This window comes from Schistocerca cancellata, chromosome 2, assembly GCF_023864275.1.
Source record: "Schistocerca cancellata isolate TAMUIC-IGC-003103 chromosome 2, iqSchCanc2.1, whole genome shotgun sequence".
Lineage (NCBI taxonomy): Eukaryota > Metazoa > Arthropoda > Insecta > Orthoptera > Acrididae > Schistocerca > Schistocerca cancellata.
Window position 1 is genome coordinate 740903442 of NC_064627.1, and position 20120 is coordinate 740923561.

At 40.7% G+C, this 20120-nt stretch overlaps 1 protein-coding gene across 4 annotated transcripts in view; it reads right to left on the bottom strand.

The window, feature by feature from the left end:
- The window catches only part of LOC126162537 (transmembrane protein 94), a 501552-nt gene that overhangs the window by 370937 nt on the left and 110495 nt on the right, over positions 1 to 20120 (bottom strand). For all 4 annotated transcript variants that reach the window (XM_049919114.1, XM_049919113.1, XM_049919112.1 and 1 more), the window contains 2 exons: positions 18417 to 18581; positions 9927 to 10030 (listed from right to left, as the gene is read on the bottom strand). In XM_049919114.1, the coding sequence (XP_049775071.1) occupies positions 9927 to 10030; positions 18417 to 18581 (269 nt within the window). The remainder of the gene's footprint in view (positions 1 to 9926; positions 10031 to 18416; positions 18582 to 20120) is intronic.

Here is a 20120-nt window from a genome sequence, read left to right on the forward strand (position 1 = left end):
ACATTAGAAATTCCTGGACAATGAAACTTACTGCAAGATTTCGGAGCAGACTGTTCACGCAGAAATGAAGTAGGAGATTTTTGAAGACCTGGACGCCGCACGAAACAAGAAGACATGTTAACATGGTAAAGAATTAACTCTAAGCTACGCCATTTCCCCCAGTCAGTTACGTTTTGTTATTCTCTGTTCTTCTTCGATAATTTTTGTAGTGGAAATTGGTTTAACTTTTGCTCAAAAACGCCACAAGGACCATCCCAACAATAGCTTTTCCGAATCACGAAGTCCGATAGCTTTTCTGTAACACGAAGTCCGATTTGCTTTTCATTCTTTCCCTTTTTCACGGTCATTTACGATTTTAAAACCCCCTTTTTATTCACCATTTCTTACCACATTTTCAACCTTTCCCTTTTCTTTTCTTCTCATTTTCTTTTTTTACTAAACACTACAAATCACACAGCATAGCAATGTGGCACTGCTGAGTTCACTCCGGTACAAGGAGGGAAAGTTGCGTGCGGCACATAATGATGTGGAGGAGTATATCTTGATGGGGAGAGATAACATCAGAAGAGGGAGACTACAGTAAGGATGCTGTAAGTGCAGAGTGAGTGAAGTGCAGAGCACAACAGGGGTGAAGCTCCGTATGGGACAGGGACTATCAGAGATTTAGGCCATGATGTCAGGTCCAAACATGTGATGTAAGGACAATTCCTATTTATGTAATTCAGAAAAGCTGATATTGGAGGAACCCAGATGACAAGGTGGTGTTAAGCAGCCAATGAAGTTGAACATTATGCGATCGGCAGTGTTTTCAGACAGTGGGTGGCCAACTCTGTTTTTGGCCACAGTTTGGTGGTGCCCATTCATTCTCGTGGTCAGTGGTAGGTGTCATATTCATACACAGGCTGTGCAAAATTTACAGCAGAGCTGGTAAATGATGTGACTGCTTTTGGAGGTGGTGGTACTTCTGACAGGATACAATATGCCATGATGGGGCTGGAATAGGATGTGCTGGGTGGATGCTTAAGGCAGGTCCTGTACCTTGCCCTTCCACAGAAGTATGACCCACATTACAAGGGGCCGGAAGTAGGTGCAACATAAGGATGCACAAGGATGGACAAGGGTATTTTGTAAATCGGATGAATTGTGAAATATGACTTTAGGAAGGGAGAATGGGAGGAGGAAGTGTTGCATGTAGGACGTTCCTTTGGGAGTGGAATGAACAGTAGTTAAAGCCCTGACAAAAGGTATGGTTAAGTTGTTGCACCCCGGGTTGATACTTTTGTGGATACGGTATAGGAAATCTGTTTGCAAACTACTTTTGCGTGGTGATGCCTGTCTGTGAAGGCTTTAATAACGCAGCATTCATGGATGGCTAGGTTGCATGGGACTGGTTTTATAGTGTCAAAGGGGTGACAGTATCAAAAAGGAAGTACTTTTGATGGTTAGTAATCTCTATATAGAGAGATTTTTATGCAGTCATCAAAGAGATACATCTATACCCACATACCTACTCTGCAAGCTACTACACAGTGCATGGCAGAGAGCGACACATACCACTACTAATCATCTCCTTTCCTGTTCCATTTACATATAGAGTGAGGGAAAAACAACTGACTAAAAGCCTCCATGTCAGCTCCGATTTCTCACATCTTATCACATCTTTGGAAAGTCGCTCAATAAAATGAAGCTGAGTATTCACCTTCCCTACTATCAACCTGATGTGGTCATTCCATTTCATATCACTTTGCAACATTACACCTAGATATTTAATAGATGTGATAATGTCATGCAGCACTCTGCTAATGCTGTATTCAAACAGTATATGATTGTTTTTCATACTCATATCCATTAACTTGCATTCTTCTATATTTAGAGCAAGCTGCCAGTCATCACACCAGCTAGAAATCCTGACTAAGTCATCTTGTACACTCCTACAGTCACTCCACGATGACACCTTCCCTACACCTTAGTGAAATCAGCAAACATCCATAAATTGCTGCTCACCTTGTCTGTCAGATCATTTATGCATACAAAGAATAAGAGCACTCCTATCACACACTTCCCTGGTCATGTATGCTTGCCATCAAGGACAACATACTGATTCTATTGCTTTAAAAGTCTTCGAGCCACTAATGTATCTGCAGACCTGAACCATATGCCTGGACCTTCATCAATAGTCTTAGTGGGTCACTGTTTCAAATGCTTCCCGGAAATCTAGGAATCTGCCTGTTGATTTGTAGCATATTGTGTGGAAAAATGGCAAGCTGAATTTTGCATGAGCGATGCTTTCTAAACCTGTGTTGACTTGTGAACAGAAGCTTTCCTGCCACAAACAAATTTGTTACATTCGACCTCAGAATGTGTTCAAGAATTCTGCAGCAAACCAAAGTTAAGAATATTGGTCTGTAATTATGCAAGTCCGTTTCTTATATATGGGAGTTACCTGCACTTTTTTCCAGTCACTTGGGACTTTGCACTGGGTGAGAGATTCACGACAAATGCAAGCTAAGTAAGGGGCTAATGTTGCACAATACTATGTGTAAAACTGAATTGGGATTCCATGTGGACTTGGTGACTTATTTGTTTTCAACTTTTTCAGTTTCTCCTCTACGCAACATATGCCTAACTCCATGTTCTCCATGCTGGAGGCTGTATAACAGTCAGACAACATTGTTTGTATGATCCCCCTGCATGAATGATTTCTTAAATCTGAAATTTAAAACTCCAGCTTCCCTTTTACTGTCTTCTATTGCCGCCCTAGACTGGTCAATGAGTGACTGGACAGAAGTCTTCAGTCCACTTAGTGATTTTACATATGACGAGAACTATCTCAATTTTTCAACAAAATCTTTTGTCAAAGTATGTTGGTGGAAGTCATCAGATGCTTTGTGGATTGATCTTCTTATGGATGCAACAATTTCTACTATCTTACACATTCCTTTTTGAACTGATTGTGCAATGATCTCTGTTTGCTCAGCATTTTCCAAACTGGCTATTAAACCACAGAGGGTCCATTCCATCCTTAATCCACTTACGTGTCACATACATCCCCAGAGCACGATTTACATTCAGTTTAAACTTTCTCCGTAATTCCTCTACATCTGTCGTATCAGAACTATATGATGTTCATTAATTGTCCAAGTGGGATGCTAGCAACTGCTTATCTACTTTTTCTGGCATAAACACATGCATTTATTAACTTTAGTAACCATTGTCACTATAATGACATCATGATCACTAATCCTGGTCTCTATCCTGACACTGCCAATAAGGTCAGACTTCTTTGTAGCTGCCAGTTTTAAAATAATTCCATTGTGTGTGGATTGTCTAACTAGTTGTTCAAGGCAGTTTTCAGAAAATGTGTTCAAAAGTATTTCAGAAGACTGCCTGTACCATCTGCAGTGAATCAATTGGCATGTCAGTCTACACTCAGCAGATTAAAGTCGTCTACAACTAATACTGGATGATATGAGTATTTCCACACTACTCAAGATTGACCCTCCTTGATTGATTCTATAACTGTTATGGCTAAATCTGGTAGCCAGTAAAAACAACTGACAAGTAACTTGAGTTCACCAAGGCCTGCTACTTCTGTCCACTTAACTTAACAGTCAGACTCAATTTCAGCCTCGATGGCCACAATATTTTGTAGACAGCAACGAACACTCCCTTTCCCTTATCATGGTATCTAATCTGTCTTTTTGATGTACGTTCCATGCCTCGCTAAATATTTCAGAGCTTTCTACTTCGGGTTTCAGCCAGCTCTCGCTTCCGAGAATAATTTCAGCATGACAACTTTCCTGGAGGGCAAGAAGTTCAGGAAATCTGATACAAATACTTTTACAACTTACTGTTAAAATTTTGACAATCAAAGTGTCTCTACATTGTATGGATCTGATGTTGCTCTCTGAATATTGACTAGTGAGCATTTGTCAGAGGACCTGAAACTACCACCTAGCCTAAAAAAATCCCCATGCACACTTCACAAGTAATCCGCTATTTAAGTAGCTGCTTCCTCTGTATAGTGCACTGCTGACCTATCAAGAGGAGTCCTACCCCTCTCCACCCCATAATGCAGGTTGACAAATCTACAGCCACAACCAGCAAAGAATCAATGGGTTCTCTGGTTGAGACCCTTCACTCGGTTCCAAACCAAAGGGCCCCGATCAACTCTGTGTACAAAGCTGCAAACTGTGAACTCTACTTACACCCCACGAGTGAAGTCAGCAGCCCTCACCACTTCTGACAGGTGCCCTCAGAACCCAAGTGACAGGCATCACTAGTACCGACATGAGCAAAAACTTGCAGACTACTGCACCCTGCACCCCAGATAGCCACAGGCAGGGCCCCCTCCACATCTTGGATGAGGCTTACCCACAGACATGTTAAGTGCACACTGGAATTCTTTCTGGCCCCGGATACTAATTGCTTTAGGAGCTCCATAATGTACCTAACATTGGAGCTCCTAATCCTAATAATTAGTGGACCCCCCCCCCCCCCCCCCCCCCCCCCGTATGCTTGCCCAGACTCTGCTGAAGGGAAGGCCATCTGTCCACTCACAGGGTGAACGGGCAAGGCCAGACGACCAGCCTCTAAATTGACACTCTGACTCAAGCAACAGGTCCATGTAACGGCCCTCTACTCACCCTGCAGTAAGTGTCGATCCCCAATGTTGGGTATGCTGGAAGGTGTCTTGACAGCGGAACCCAGGGACGAAACAAGTGACACCTGAATTGTCTCATGTAACGCACCAGTTCCTCTGGTGCCACAACACCCCGAGGCAGCAGCTAGCAAATGGCTGGCCAAGGCCGTATGCATCTTCAGCTGTCCGTCAACTATGGCCAGCTCCTCCTGCATCGGCACACAGCATGCATACACCCTATCCGTGGTACTACCACCAACTTGAGAATTTAACTATGAGAAAAACAGGAAAAGGTAAATATGTGACTAGCTTGTCTCCTGCTTTTTCACCAAAGGAGGCTGGCAGCTTAATGAGCTGTGGCCAACAGTTACGGTAATAGAAAACAAATGACTACCGCACTACAGATTGCATGAAAGTACACACTACCATTACTAAAACGTGACACTATACCTCTCAAATACAAGAATAAGCAATGAATTTAAGAATTAAACATAGCAAGCACACAAAAACTCGCAAATAATTTAACAATCAAAATGTTAACACAAACAGAAAAGCTAAATATGTGACTTGCTGGCCTCCTGGTGCTTCACTAATGAAGGGTGATGGTTGATTGGCTGTGATCAACAGCTACTTGCCATCCAAAACAAACAAACAAATGCCTACTGCACTATAAACTTCATGACTGTATCCATTACCGTACCTAAACATGGTATTATACCTCTCAAATACAAAAATATGCAATGAATTTAAGCATTAAACTGTGAACACAAGTAGAAAAGCTAAACTTGATAATCTATTGGTGCTTCACCAATGAAGGGTTATGGCTGATGGAAGGTCAATTTCCACAAACATGGCATGCTGGGCTGACGTGGTCTAGATGAAGTGGGTGGGAGAGATGATATCAAGGTCACGCAGGAATGAAAATGTTGTGGCCGCGCATTAAGATCACCAAGATATCATTAACAAACATGAACCAGACCATAGAATAGGGTTCATGGGCTGCTAGGAAAGTTTCCTCTAGATGACCAAAAAGCAAGTTGACTTAGGAGGGTGCCATGCAGGTGTCCATGGCCGTGCCACAGATCTGCTTGAATATCTTCCCCAAAAATGAAAAATAGTTGTGGGAAAGAATGTAGTTTTTTGCCTGACAAAGCTGCGAGACTTCACAAAGAAAGTTGTCGTGCTGTCATTTTCTGCAAAGCTGCCAATGCCTTTGATTGTGTAGAGCATGAAAGTATACAAGGGAAACTTAAAAAGTATGGCGTAAAAGGTGTTCCTGTGCTTGAATAGAACCATGTCTTAACAATAAAACAGACACATACATTAATAATGATACAACAGGGAAAACAGAAATTTAGGAGTGGGAAAACATTAAATATGGCATATTCATGGACATGCTCTCCTTCCTGTACTACAAGAGTACATTTTATTTTGTCACCTCATCATTGCTGTAGGAATGTCCCTTACTTTATTCGACTATGTAACACATAAAGCTACACACATATTGGTCAGGCTGGAGCAACACAAACAGCTCCATGTTTAAAATGTAAATCAGTCACCCACTTGAGACGTGAATGCACTAGTTGGACGAGGTGCAGTAGAACAGCGAAGTAAGAGAAATCATTGCCTCATCCCAGTATTCACTGCATGGTACACACACTTATGATACATACACTAAGACACGTGTGCCAGGTGTAAAGACAGCATGGATGGGAGTCTTGCAGTGTCATGAAAGCACCAGCATCAGATGTGTCACCAAGTGGCCAGTTACCCATGATGCAAGCTTGGGGCAGCAACCAAAGTTGGTGTTACATGGACAGACTGGTGAAGCTCAGTTGATGGAAGCCTCAGTAGGGGCAGCTACTGTTCCATGCCAGTAGGCAGTGACCGTAGCAGTGAAGTGTCCTGTCACACAGCTAGATCAACAGCTGTGAACGGAAGTACTGCGTGAGGGGTGAAACTCACTGTCTTAGCAGATGGCTGTAGTGAGTTGGGAGCATAGGGAACTGCTAAGACAACTGTGCAGCAAAAGACCACGACACCCTTGGCAAAAGGCCACCACACAGTCCCCCTCACCCCCTCCCTTCCGCAAGACAGGAGCTGTGGTGCTGAATGTGGTGGCGGCAGCAAAGGCTGATACTGGTGAAGGGTTGTGTTGTGCCAGTGGTGAGGCTAGGGGCAGTGGCATTGATGTTGCGGCTGTCAGCTCTGTAGAAGGGGCAGGCACTGCATGTCAAGGGGTCGGGCATGTGGAGGGCGGGGCGGCTAGCTGCCATTACTGTCAGTCTGCTGCATGACAGCGTGCAGTGGCATGTGGGTTGGGGTGCTGTGTCAGCATGGTGTCAGCCCATGTTCAGTGTTGCGCACACAGATGTGGGCAGACGCAGGGCACAGTTGCCAGCAAGGAACTGTGGAGGTCAGGGTGCAGCAGCTTTGCAAGGTAGTGTTGACAAGGTGGTCACATTTTACAACTGAAAGCACATGCATCAGGTACAGTGAGCATCATCAGAGCCTCCATTGTTAGGATGGGTGTGTATGAAACAACGCTGGTCTGCAAGTGTTAGAGGCTATGAAGCGGTGTTGGGGGCATACCCAGCAGTTGGTGGTGGAGGGGAACTGCTGGGGCAGTCGCATGCTGCGAGAAGAGTAGAGAAGCATGGACATGAGCATCCTGAGCATCTGTGTTGACTTGGGCTGCCGAAATAGGCAATTCACATAGAGACAAAGGCGGCTGCAATTGCGGTGGCAGTAATTTTGGATGTTGGCAATGCCTCGGGGCAGCGGATGAACCTGTCCTGTAAGAAGGTAGCAGCAGCTGTCAGATGAAGGTAGGGGGCCGATGAAGTCCACATGAACAATGCCTGATATCTGGGAAAGCTGTGAAGGGGGCTCATACGTGACAGCTGACACTGGCGTGCTGACAGGCGAGGCAGGTGCGTGACCAGGTCCTGCAGTACTTCTGAATATCTGGCCACACATAACACTCCATCACTAGAGCATTGGACAAGCACATGCCAGAGTGCACCAGGCTGTGTAATCCGTTGAACGTGGCCATGCAGAAGGCAGCAGATACAAAGGGGCGCGGTGAGCTGGTGGAAACGTCACACCAGATACTGCTGTCGGAGCCAAGAGATAGCGTGCATTGAAGGTGGACGCCCGAGGTAGTATTCTGAGAGAGTCAGTTATGTTTTGGGTCATTCTCCTGGATGGAGTTAACTGCCTTGCAGTCGATTGACAAAAGAATGGCACAGGTGCAGCTAAGACAGTCGCTAACAACATTGTCAGTTCAAGCAATGTGATGTATATTGGTTGCAAATTTTAAGATGAACAACAGCTGCCGGAATTGACATGGGGAGCACTGATCAATGTCTTTGATAAGGGCAACCGTTATCAGTTTGTGGTCAGTGACAACCATGGAAAGTGACGGGCCTCGACTGACAGCCAAAAGTATTTGGCAGCCTTGTATATGGTGAGGAGCTCTCTGTCGTATGCGCTCCAGCACTGTTGAGTGGGGAGAGAGCTTGCTGGAAAAGAAAGTGAGCAGCTGCCAGTGTTGCCCAGGTGCTGCTGCAGGACAGCGCCAATGGCCGTCTGGCTGGCACTGGCCATGACGGCAAGGGGAATGCTGAGGTGGGGTTGGGCGAGCAGGGTGGCACCTGCTAAATCGCACTTGGTGGTCAAGAAACTGTCCTCCATTTGTGTCCTCCATAGCTTGGCACAGTCGATCATGCTGAAGATTGTAGCCCCAGCCAGCCTGTCATTGAAGCTACATAGGAGCAGCACTGGGTACGGGACAGGTATAGTGCAGGTGTTTTTTTCCGGTAATCCTCGTATGGATGCCAGGATCCTCTTCCTCCTTGGCGAGATGAAGGGCAGACACATACAGGCTCTTCGTAGGATGCAGTACACCAGCAGTGATGAGCTCGTCAAACTTGGCATTGGCGATCTTCAGTTTATGAAGTGCCAGGGGGCATGGTCGGCAGAAGACGGGTGGTCAGGTGCTGGTATCGATGTAGTGAACAGTTGAGAGGCGGGCCTCCCAAGGCATGCAGGATGGGTGTGTGAGATCAGGGAATTGTGCCAGGAGCTCAGCATATGGACCAGAACACGCCATCTGTTTCACATTGAAGAGAACAGCGAAATGAGTGGTGCACTTTGTTGATCTCCCATGTTGCCAACAATGAGGTGCTGGCCAACATCAGGAAGCAGGTGGTAGTGCCCAATGAAGTTTGCTCTGATAATGGAATCAGTGACGTCAGAGACAGTGAAGATCCAGGGCGGGTCCTGTTGCAGGCCGAATTTGAGGCCACATTGATGAATGCCATATGTAGCGATGGTGGAATTACTTGCTGGTTGAGGTGGTGTAAGCATTCCATATGAGCGGCTGTGGGATGATAAACTACTTGGAACCAATGTCTATGGGGAATGGCATGGCACAACAGGTATCGTGAACGAACTTGCGATGGGATACAGCGGAGCCAATGGGCACGCCTAATCCCAGCGGTCATTGGCATTTGGGTGCCAAGAGCAGAGTTCTCCGCAGGTTTTGGTGTCGGGACAAAATGTTTGTGATACCTGCACAGGCCAGCCCCATTGCAAGGGCTATCAGCAGGGTGGCTGGAGATGCAGCGTCAGTTGCGGTCTTCATCCCAGTGGCTGGGGCTGTGCAGTCAAGAGTCTGCAGTCAAGAGTCTTGAGCCAGGTGTTGCCATGTTGGCATGCATTTTTGTATCTATTGATCTCACTTTTAACATACCTGACATGTAAAGAAAGAAGGAAGATTAGAATTTATTGTCTCATCATCAATGATCTCATTAGGCAGGGGAGAAGCTTGGACTCCTTTTCAGAAGGACCATTCTGTCATTTGATTTAAGTGATTTCCAATGCAAGTCCAAGGTCTTCTAACTATACATCCCAGGTCTTTCCACTGCAACAACTCACTCAGTTGTGTAAAATCTGATCCTTTTTTATTATTTTATCTTATTAAAATATATGTTTCATAATATATATAACTATTAATAATGCAGATAAATAACACCAAAGTATATTTCATGGTGAACATTCACATGGCATATACTCAATCTTTCTCTCGTTGTATGTTATTGCCAAACAAATACTGTGGTGAAAAATTCAGCATATTCACTGCAAACTATCTCTAGCTGTTTAGAGAAATTCAGAAAGGCACTGCAAATAGGGAAGTGCAATCACAGCTAACATTAACATAATATAAAGAAAATAGTAGCACAAGAAAGAGAGCGAAAACAAACTTTAAAAAAAAACTAACCTCAAAGATTTTGTAGGACGGGAAGTATTTCGAAGAAAAAATACCTTCTCTGCTGTAGGATTGGGCCATGACAATATCCCCTTCTTGTCAACACAGCACAATGCCTGCAATCAAAAACTGAACTACTTTTTGCACTTGCTGAGAGTAAAAATAATCAAAAAGCCTTCATTACACAGTATAAAGAGGTGTCAAAAGCAAAAAGTATAATTAGAATTACTTTCTAGCAACTTCCATTCCAGATGCTCATTCATTCACACATCTTGTTCTGTAAATCCTACTGTGCAGTAGGGCCTTCGGTGATGTGTAATTAGTCAAGTTACACATTAACAGGCAGACACAGTAACTGCTGACTACCTAGGTAAAGTATATTAATAATAATTTATGACTAGTGCCAATTTACTAAGACTGATAACACTGTGCAGCCATGAAAATGTAAATTGAATGGAAATAGCCAATTCCTATCAATTCTAATGTGCTGATTATGAATACCAAAAGACAATTCAAAATTAGCTCTAGTTTTCATTTTACACTGTTTCATTACAGTGAGTTAATTATATACAGATTTTTGTGTTAAATTTAAAATCAAATATTATAATTGTTTGTCAGTCACAATAACTAGTAACAATGGATTATATTATTGTCCTTGGTATTAATTGTGTGCAATATTTTGGATATAAACGTTTTGATACCAATTTCAGTGATCTTTTCGTCTCCCTCCTCTTCAACTTCAGTGACTTTATTAATGCATGTGTAAGGAGCATTCAAAAAGAAATGAGCTGGAGGCATAATTACAGAAACCAATACCTGTATGTTAGAAGTGCTGACCCTGGTTGTTAAGACACTTGTTCCATTGTGAGACAAGGTGGTGAATGGCTGCCTCACAAAATCCCCGGGTCTGCAATGTTAACCAGTTCCGCATGTACAGCTGGACATCGTCATCCGAGCTGAATCATTTGCCACTCAGAGCCTTTTTAAGATGACCAAAAATGGCATAATCACAGGAACAACAATGAAAGCCCAGCGTTACTTGCAAACCTTGACCACCCTTCGCCAAGTGGTCAAATCCAAATGACCAGGCAATCTCACCCGTGGGGTCATTCTGCTCCACGACAATGCAAAGCCTCATACGGCCAACACAGTTGCGGCACTTCTGCAGAAACTCATATGGGAGGTTAACGGCCACCCTCCATACAGTCCGGACCTCTCTCCCTGTGATTACGTGATTTTTGGTCCCCTTAGAAAGTCTCTGAGGGGGCAAACAATTCACCTCGGACGACGACATCCAGCTGTAAGCATGGAACATCATAGCCCTGGGAATTTTATGGGACAGCCATTCACTGCCTTAAGTCACAGTGGGACAAGCACTTCTAATATACAGGTAATGGTTTCTGAAATTATGCCTCCGGCTCATTTCTTTTTGTATGCCCATTATAATAATTTTTGCACATTTGTTTCCAGATTAGCAGCCAGTTGTTCAAGTTGACTGCTACTGAACAAAAATGCCACGAGTTTGTGTTAACAGTGCTGACACATTTTGCTATGTGTGTGAAGAAGTGACATTTGCTTAGGAAAAGAAACCAGCAAATAACTCCATTGATTGAAAAAGCTTACAGTTGTTATTTTGGGTGCAAAATAGGTGACCAGGATAAACCCTGGGCTCCAGCTGTGACCTGCAACACTTGTGCCAGCAACCTCAGGAACTGGATGCATGGGAAAGGAGATTCAATGCCCTTTGCAGTGCCCATGATCTGGCGTGAACCATGTACATCACAAGATCCAGAGTTTCTTCCAAATATATCATCAACTGATGATGCACAAAAATTGTCTCAAAATGAGTTAAGTGATCTCATTAGAGATTTGGTGCTCTCAGAAGCTAAGGCTAAGATATTAGCATCAAGATTGCAGCAGTGCAGTTTTCTGGAAAGCTATGTAAATGTTTCATTCTACCACAGAAGAGAGCAACAGTTAACTCCTTTTTTTAACATGCAAGATAGTCTTGTGGCATGTGTAGACATAAATGGTCTAATGAAGGCTCTCAGAAGTAATTACAACCCTGATGAGTGGAGACCCTCTATTGATTCGTCAAAGTTGATCTTAAAAGCAGTGCTTTTAGATATTGGTAACGAGCTTCCTTCTAGTCCAGTTGGGCATAGTGTGCATATGAAAGAGTCATACCAAAATATGAAAATTTTACTACAAGCCCTCAAGTATAATTACTCGCAATGGCACATTTGTAGTGACTTGAAAGTGGTTGCACTGCTATTAGGTATGAAGTTAGGGTATACTAAGTATTGCTGCTTTCTCTGTGAATGGGATAGCCAAGTTCATACATCTCATTGCAGTAAACATGAATGGCCCACCAGAAAATCTCTTCAAGCAGGTATAAAGAACATTAAGAGTGAAGCTCTAGTAGACCCTAAAAAGATTCTGCTCCCGCCCTTGCACATCAAGTTGGGTCTCATGAAAAACTTTGTTAAGGGAATTAACAAAGATGGTGATGCGTTTAAGTACTTAAGGCAGAAATTTCCTTACTTAAGTGATGCCAAAGTAAAGGAGGGCATCTTTGTAGGCCCAAAGATTCTAGAGCTTTTTGGAAACCATACTTTTGATGCAATCATACAAGGTGGTGATAAGCTGCATGGGAATGTTTTAAGACAGTATGTTTGCAGTTCTCAGGGAACAAATGAGCAATAAATTACAAGGAGATTGTAGACAACATGTTGTCACAGTATGAAAAATTTGGCTGCAACATGTTGATGCAAATGCACTTCTTACATAGTCACCCTGACTTCTTCCCCAAAGATTGTGGTGCAGTAAGTGATGAACATGGGGAGTGATTTCATCAAAATACTGCCACATTTGAGAAGAGGTATGCCGGAAAGTGGAGCCCTATTATTTTAGCAGATTACTGCTGGACTGTCATATGGGATGTTCCCGAGTATGTGTATAAACATCAAGCCAAGCGAAAATGGTCATCTTCTGAATTTATCTCTGAACAAAATATGTAATTGTATATACTGTACATATGGACATTTAACACTCGTAATCCTTTATATACATTTGTGACCAGTTAATTCATACATTTTCTTTTGTGCTTTACATAGTTCTGGTACAAAGTAGACTTACAAAGTATTTTCATTCATGTAATATTATCTCTTCATTTTTTCTTAATATTTTATTTTTGTACTTCCAGAATGGCACTGAAATTTATCAATGCATAACACATAACATAATTCAAGTAATTATTCACGTAAAATTTGTTATGCTGAATCTTGGAACATGAATGTATATTTAGTTAGTGAGTTACTTACACAAAAATGTAGATTACTTTTTTAAAAAAACTAGAGCTAAGTATTTATGAAGATGACGATTTTGTATCATTTTATTCTGAAATAAACATACCTAACTCAAAATCATGCAATTTGTTGTTCAGTGTAATTATAGGAATTATTTCTGCATTGGTTCACATAGTTATATTAAGAGGAAAAAAGGCATTTTGAAGGGGGGAAAAGTCATTGCTCCACTGCTCCACCTCTTGTATCACTCAGCTGATGTTTTTATTAAATACTTCAAATAAAGTACTTATTTTTACAAAGACAGCTACCAACTGCCTACATACTGATAATGTTAAGATTGTCCAATAAAAAAATTACAGATACATGGAATTAGCAAGACTGGGTTCAAAAATTCTGATGAACTGTAATATACAGATCTATAGTCTATGTGGAAATTATTTTTACTTTTCATATGTGGTAGCGAAATGCACAGTTCATCCTGTAGTCATTCTTCTTATTCACTATAAATATCGTTAAGAAATATAAGTATTGACACATAAGTGTACCCTGATCGCAAAAGGGGCTTCTGCAAGGTGTTACGTTATCGACATTACACAATAGTCCTATTGTATGCTTCTGTGGGATAAATACTTTTTTGGCCTTATCTACATTGCCCCTGCAGATGGTGCAACAGGACACTATTAAAAGTAAGTTTGCAAAGTATGCTAGAAGCCCTGTTTGTACGTCAACACAATGAGAGCGATTTCTATGAGCAAAAGAGACAGACTGTGCTCTTCAGTTAATTTATGCATATGCCAGTGCCACCACAGTAGTTCCTAGATGAAAAATGAAATATCATGCAGTGTATGTGGTTTGATCTCCACTTCTAGTACATAAAAGTCATTTCTAATGGCTTGGGATTTCATAATATGAGTTTTTGTAAATTATGAGTTAAGTTGTTGGCTGTGAACAACATGTAAGCCTATTGCATTATATTCTAGCTGTGTCTGCTAAGGGTAAGTTTGGTCTCTTTATTAATATATTTATGATATCAGCAAACTTACAGTTTTTATCCTCAATAAATCATTTATATAGGCCAAGTGCCAAACAATGTGTGTTGTTATACTTAATATTTCTTCAATCTTAATTTCTTCTTATTTCCATCATATCATTTTCTAATGTGACCCTCTATTTCTGTTGTTATGATAGGACTCCATCCTTCGGAGGGCAGGACATTAATGCTGCACCATGTTAATTTCCCTAGAATTTTTTTTTTTTTATATACATAATGTGGTACCGTGTGCCACAGAATTTGAATCCTCGCCAGACATCATGGACATTGAAGACCCATGAGGTCTCTGCACTATCGCGCCGTGAGCTGTGGCAGCACACGCATCTTGGCCCGCATTTAGTGTGAAGGTGTCACTGTGGAACATGTGGTTCCAGAGGCCAATAGCGGCGCCCCCGATAAGAGTATTTAAGCGCCTGCCTCTCGCTCAGCCAGCGAGTCTAATCGTTGCGCGAGTCTCGACACATCACCTCGACAACAGACAGCGTGTTTACTGTTCTTTGTTTCCATTACTAGTGAACGTCTTGGATTAGTTTGGTTGTCTCTGTCACTCCGTTGCTTCTTGCGTGTTGTCGTCGTAAGGTCTCTCTCCATCGTCCGTCATTGTTTCGTGTCCATCCTTTCTGTTCGTTTGTTTGTTTGCAGGCCACTCTCCGTTTGGTCCCGCTGCGCTTTCTCGGCCACCTCGTGACTGATACGGTCGCGGTTACACCCGGTTACAACACATAATCAAAGACTTCAGTAAGAGCACAGAAAATCCCAACATAGTAATTTTTGTTTGGTTCTACCAGAACTAAATTTATGAGATTATATATTGTGTTCTCAATACAGAATCCTTTAAAGGAGGCAAGCTAAGCTATGGTTAGAAGATTATTCTCAGAAAATTAGAACTGCCATATGCTACTGTCTCAAAAAATTTGAGAATGCGAGGAGAGTGGGAGGTGACTCCAAATTAGAAGTCTGTTGCTTATTACACTTTTATAAATGAGCAGTACTAGTCTGTTCTTTAGTCTCAAGAAATGCATAATGATTTATTGACTAGTTACAAAGATAGCACAAGGGTGGCGCAGTCAAGTCGACACAAGATTTTAAATTTGGTTTAAGTACCATTGCAGCTAGAAACACTACCTAATGATTTTTGGGATTTTTCTAACGATAAGGCAAAACTGATGTTTGGTGGTGGAGTATGCAATGCCTTTCTAATGTGCCTTTGTTGTATCATTTTTTGTTCCTGTGTTTTCAGCCAATGCAAGAAGGAATTCAATAAACTTAGTGGCAAATGAATTAAATTTAATATTAGCTGTGTCACTGCTTGTGGCATCAGGGATATGAAAATCATTTGTCCTAAAGAGTTTATTTGTTTCACACCTAATAAAGCTCCAAATTGTCCTTGCCTTGATCTAAGAATTTTCACATTTTTCCTGCACAGTTTTTGTCTTTTTGATGACAAAGTTAAGAATTTTGCAGTACTGCTTGGGAGAACATAAGGCTTGATTGAAGCTAGTCCTCCCCAAAAAATATAGCCCTCTCTTCCTAACACAAGCACACCGACGTTAGCCATTCTTTGTGCCAGCTTCTGACAAAATTGCTCCAGAACCATTCTAAAGAAAAACTGGATTCATAATATTGAGAGGATACTTTTACAAAAGGATTTAATTTTTGCTCTGGTGCCATTCTAAAGGAAAACTTGATTCATAGTGATGTAAGACCATTTTAACAAGAGTACAAAATTTATCATATACTGTGTGACCTTTGTAGACTTCTTCCCATTTTTCATCCGGTAAATTCTCCCTGAATAGTGCAAAAATCAGCATTTACAATTCTATGAAATCTCCCTCTTTCTTTCTTACACAAACCTGACTGATGGTGATATTTTATTGCTGATGCTGACACTTGCCCAACATTTTCATATAAATATTTAAATAAGAGGCACACAGCTAGTTCGTTAAAGATTTAAAAATAAAATTTGGTTTGATTCCCACGATAAAACAGATTTAGAAATAAAGTTTTAAGTTGTAGTTGTACTATGATTTCCTATACTTATTTCGGATGTTACTGTGGGGATCAAACCACTTCTGGATCTCGGTAACTCTGTGTCTTGACATTCAGAGTCCTCCCCCCCCCCCCCCTCCCCCCTGCACACACACACACACACACACACACACACACACACACACACACACACACACACTGTTGGTCTTCATTAGTTAACTATGTATCCAAATTAGTTCACATGGAAGAGTGACTGCCACTCATTACTCTCTTGCAGTATACACACTGTAACACGATAATCATATTTTTCATGCGTGTGCTATACCTTTTTAAAACTTGTTAATTTCTTTTCTGCTTCTCTATCAAGCCTATCTAGTGGCTTGGTAGTGACAGTTCCAACTACATCTGTCTTGATCACTATCTTCTCTTCTACTTCCACATTATCAGGTTTTCAAATTGCATCCATTAGCAAAAACACATTTTCCACTCTCATTCTTTTGGCTTTGTCTCCCTTCAACAGAGACTTCTGTGGAGTTTTAACCAGTATTAGTCTCCATTTTTCTCTTTCCCTGTCAGAAACAAGAGGCCTTGATTTAAAAAGCTAGCAATTTTTGTCTTCCTGCATGCTTCCGTTTGCTGCCCCTTGGGGAATAAATTTTCTCTGTTCATTCTGTAAATATCGTCAAAACATATTTGTCATCAAGGAAATCAGTTGTAAACACTTTGGAGAATTCGTGATGATGAGCATTGAAACATGCAAAGTATTATCAAACTTTCTCTAATTAAAGTGGTCAATGATGGCTGAGACTTGCTCATATTAATCAAACAATGAAAAATCCAGGTTGAAATATCAACACTTCTGAAAAGGATAGACTGCTACTCATCGTAATTATGATAAACTGATTTGCAGATAGGCACAATGAAAAGACTGTTACACACTGAGCTTTTGACCAAAGCCTTCTTCAGAAAAAAAAGAAAAACACATACACATTCACACAAGCAGGCACACCTCACGCACACATTACTGCTATCTCCAGTCAGTCTGACCAGACTTATTATTCAATCAGTCACATTTTCAATATCTCGTAAAGTCACGAAATGTAACTAGTTTCAAAAATGAATAAGTTGTCATGCAAAATTATTTCTATTTGTGTTCAAATGTATTCTTAAAGTCTGTTATCACCTTTAATTCACTTGGGAGATGGATAAATAATTTATGACTATATAACCTGTACATGAAACAGACAAAGATGTCGAAAGGATCCAAAATGAGGCCATGTAATAATCATAGTACACAAAATAATGTTTATTAATTATTATGATTTCCTGTAGTCATACAAAGGAACTTCAAATGATGATTTGAAAGTAAAATGAGTTTGAGCAAAATTGTGATTAGTCAAGCTCGTAACATCATGCATCATTGTCATGACGAATTTCCACATTTATTTTAGTTCTTCATACACAATTCCTCATCACCAAACACTCAAAGATGAACAGGGTGCCAACCACTCATATAGTTATGATTAAACATAAGACTAAATGCTCTGATGAACACAGAGCCATCCATTCAAGATTGTGTCACAAATCAAAATAATGAACTTTTCTGAAGAGTTGCAAATAAACAAATAGAGTGAATGTCCTGAACTAAAACAAAACTCTCATGACCAGAGCCTCAACTATTAAACGGTGTACCTGTAACTAAAAGAACACTCATCAATTCACCTGGTATGTTGATAATCCCTTATTACAATGAACCATGGTGTTATACATACGACTCAGAAAGCAGGAAACAAATGAGCTAATGGAAAGATGCTTTTTCAAAAGTTCAAGAAATTAAAATATTTGTTAAAGTGAATAGTTTTCACGGACTAACACTGCAAGCACTGTACAACCACAGTTTTAGACAAGTTTTGAAATATTTTCCAACTGGGAGTCAGATGTTTTGATAGGTGCATTATGCCCAATGGGTTTTATTTTGAAGGCATTTATTTTCAAAATTTGTATTAAATACAAAAATTTTAATAGAACAGTTCCTTATTACTTTTAGCCAATGGCCTTACTTAACTCTTGTGCAGATTTATAAAAAGGTAAAGTGATGTCAAATGCAAGATATGAAGTTGGTCAAACTATCACAAATTGATAAAATTAACTTACTGTAACAGATCCCAAAACATGCAACAAATTTGCTGATCGAGATGGTATTTCTCCACTACCCCACAGCACTTTCAGGAAATACTCTTTCACGCTTTTCCAGCTCACATCTACAGCACCATGTTTGGGTTCTGTGAGGTCAGTGTCTTCAAATGGGTCCACAGGAACCTAAAATAAATAAATAAATATTCTACTATAACACAGGCAAAAATTGGTATGAATGTACTCAAGATTTCCTACATCTACAGAAAAACTAATGATGAAAAACACAATTCTGCAGCAGAAAAACTTCCTCATTTGTCCTACTATTTTAAAATAAAACAAATTATGTGACTTATAATGCTTCATTTCCTGCTGCCCAGCCTACAATCAGTATGGCCATGTTGCCAAACAGTTGTAAACCACTGCAAAGTCCTGGATTAATCTATGAATCCTTATTCATGCCTTGAAAGTATTATGACTTTACAGAAGTTAACATTTAATGTCATAGTGACACACTAATTTCTCATCATATATTAAAACGTCATGTTCACAACATGTAAAATTATCACCCTAGCTATAACATTAAGTAATCAGCATCCTTGTGATTTGCAGTTCAAATACCTTGATGTGAGACATGACACCTGAATATAGTTATTAAAAGAAATAGGTTCAGTACTAAAAAAAATGCCATGATAGCTACATGATAAAAACATGAAATGTATTTGCAGTTGCAAATAGAAACAACCATCAGCTGTATGAGGAAATGGCAACAACGAAAATTTGTGCCGGAACGGGACTAAAATCTGCATTTCCCACTTTACACAAGCAGTTGCCTTATCCACTTTGGCTGTCTGTGCAAGACACATGGCAATACCCATGTCATCATTCCTGGACACAACCTGTACTCGTACACACATTATGTAATTCCTGTACACAAAGGGCATTTTAATTGAAAGTCGCTGCCTGGTGTTGGCAAATAAATATGATATTGCAGTGTCTGTGATGTTTAAAAGAACAATGGAATATTCCATCAGACACGCACACACGTCCAAAGGAACAGGCACTGTGGCAACTACAGGAGAAGAAACATTGCATTGTTCTTCTTCACAACACAGGCACTGCGAGATCGTATTTATCCACTGATACCAGGTAGCAACGTTCAATTAAAATGTACTCCCCTGTACAAGAACTACATAATGTGTGTGAGAGCACACGTTGTGATGAAGGAATGGTGACATATGTGAGTTTGAGTCTGGCCATGGGTTATACACAGATATCCAAAGCAGTTAAGGTGACTGTTCGCATAAGATGGAAAATCTGAGTGTGAATACACTTAAGGGGCTCCGGAACGCCCTATACTTGCAATGTTAAAATAACGCTTATAAATTACATCTTTCCTCACAAAGTATTTGAGGTAGGAAGTTGAACTTTTTACAGATTATTTATTGGAATATGGGCTACAACTTAACACAGGGATTTTACAAAATTTTAGTTCAGTTATTAAAGATGATTTTTTTCAATTGTAATGAAGGTTCACAACATTTTTTTTGCAATTTTTTATTTATATATTCAACAATATACAGTTTTTTGGAAAAAAGGCTGTGTTAAATTATGCAGAAGGTACTGTGTAACATTTACTGAAAGTTTGAAACAAATATGTTTGGAAGATCCTTAGAAAACATGTAATTAGTATGAGAAAATAAAAGTTTTGGGAATCGAGCGACA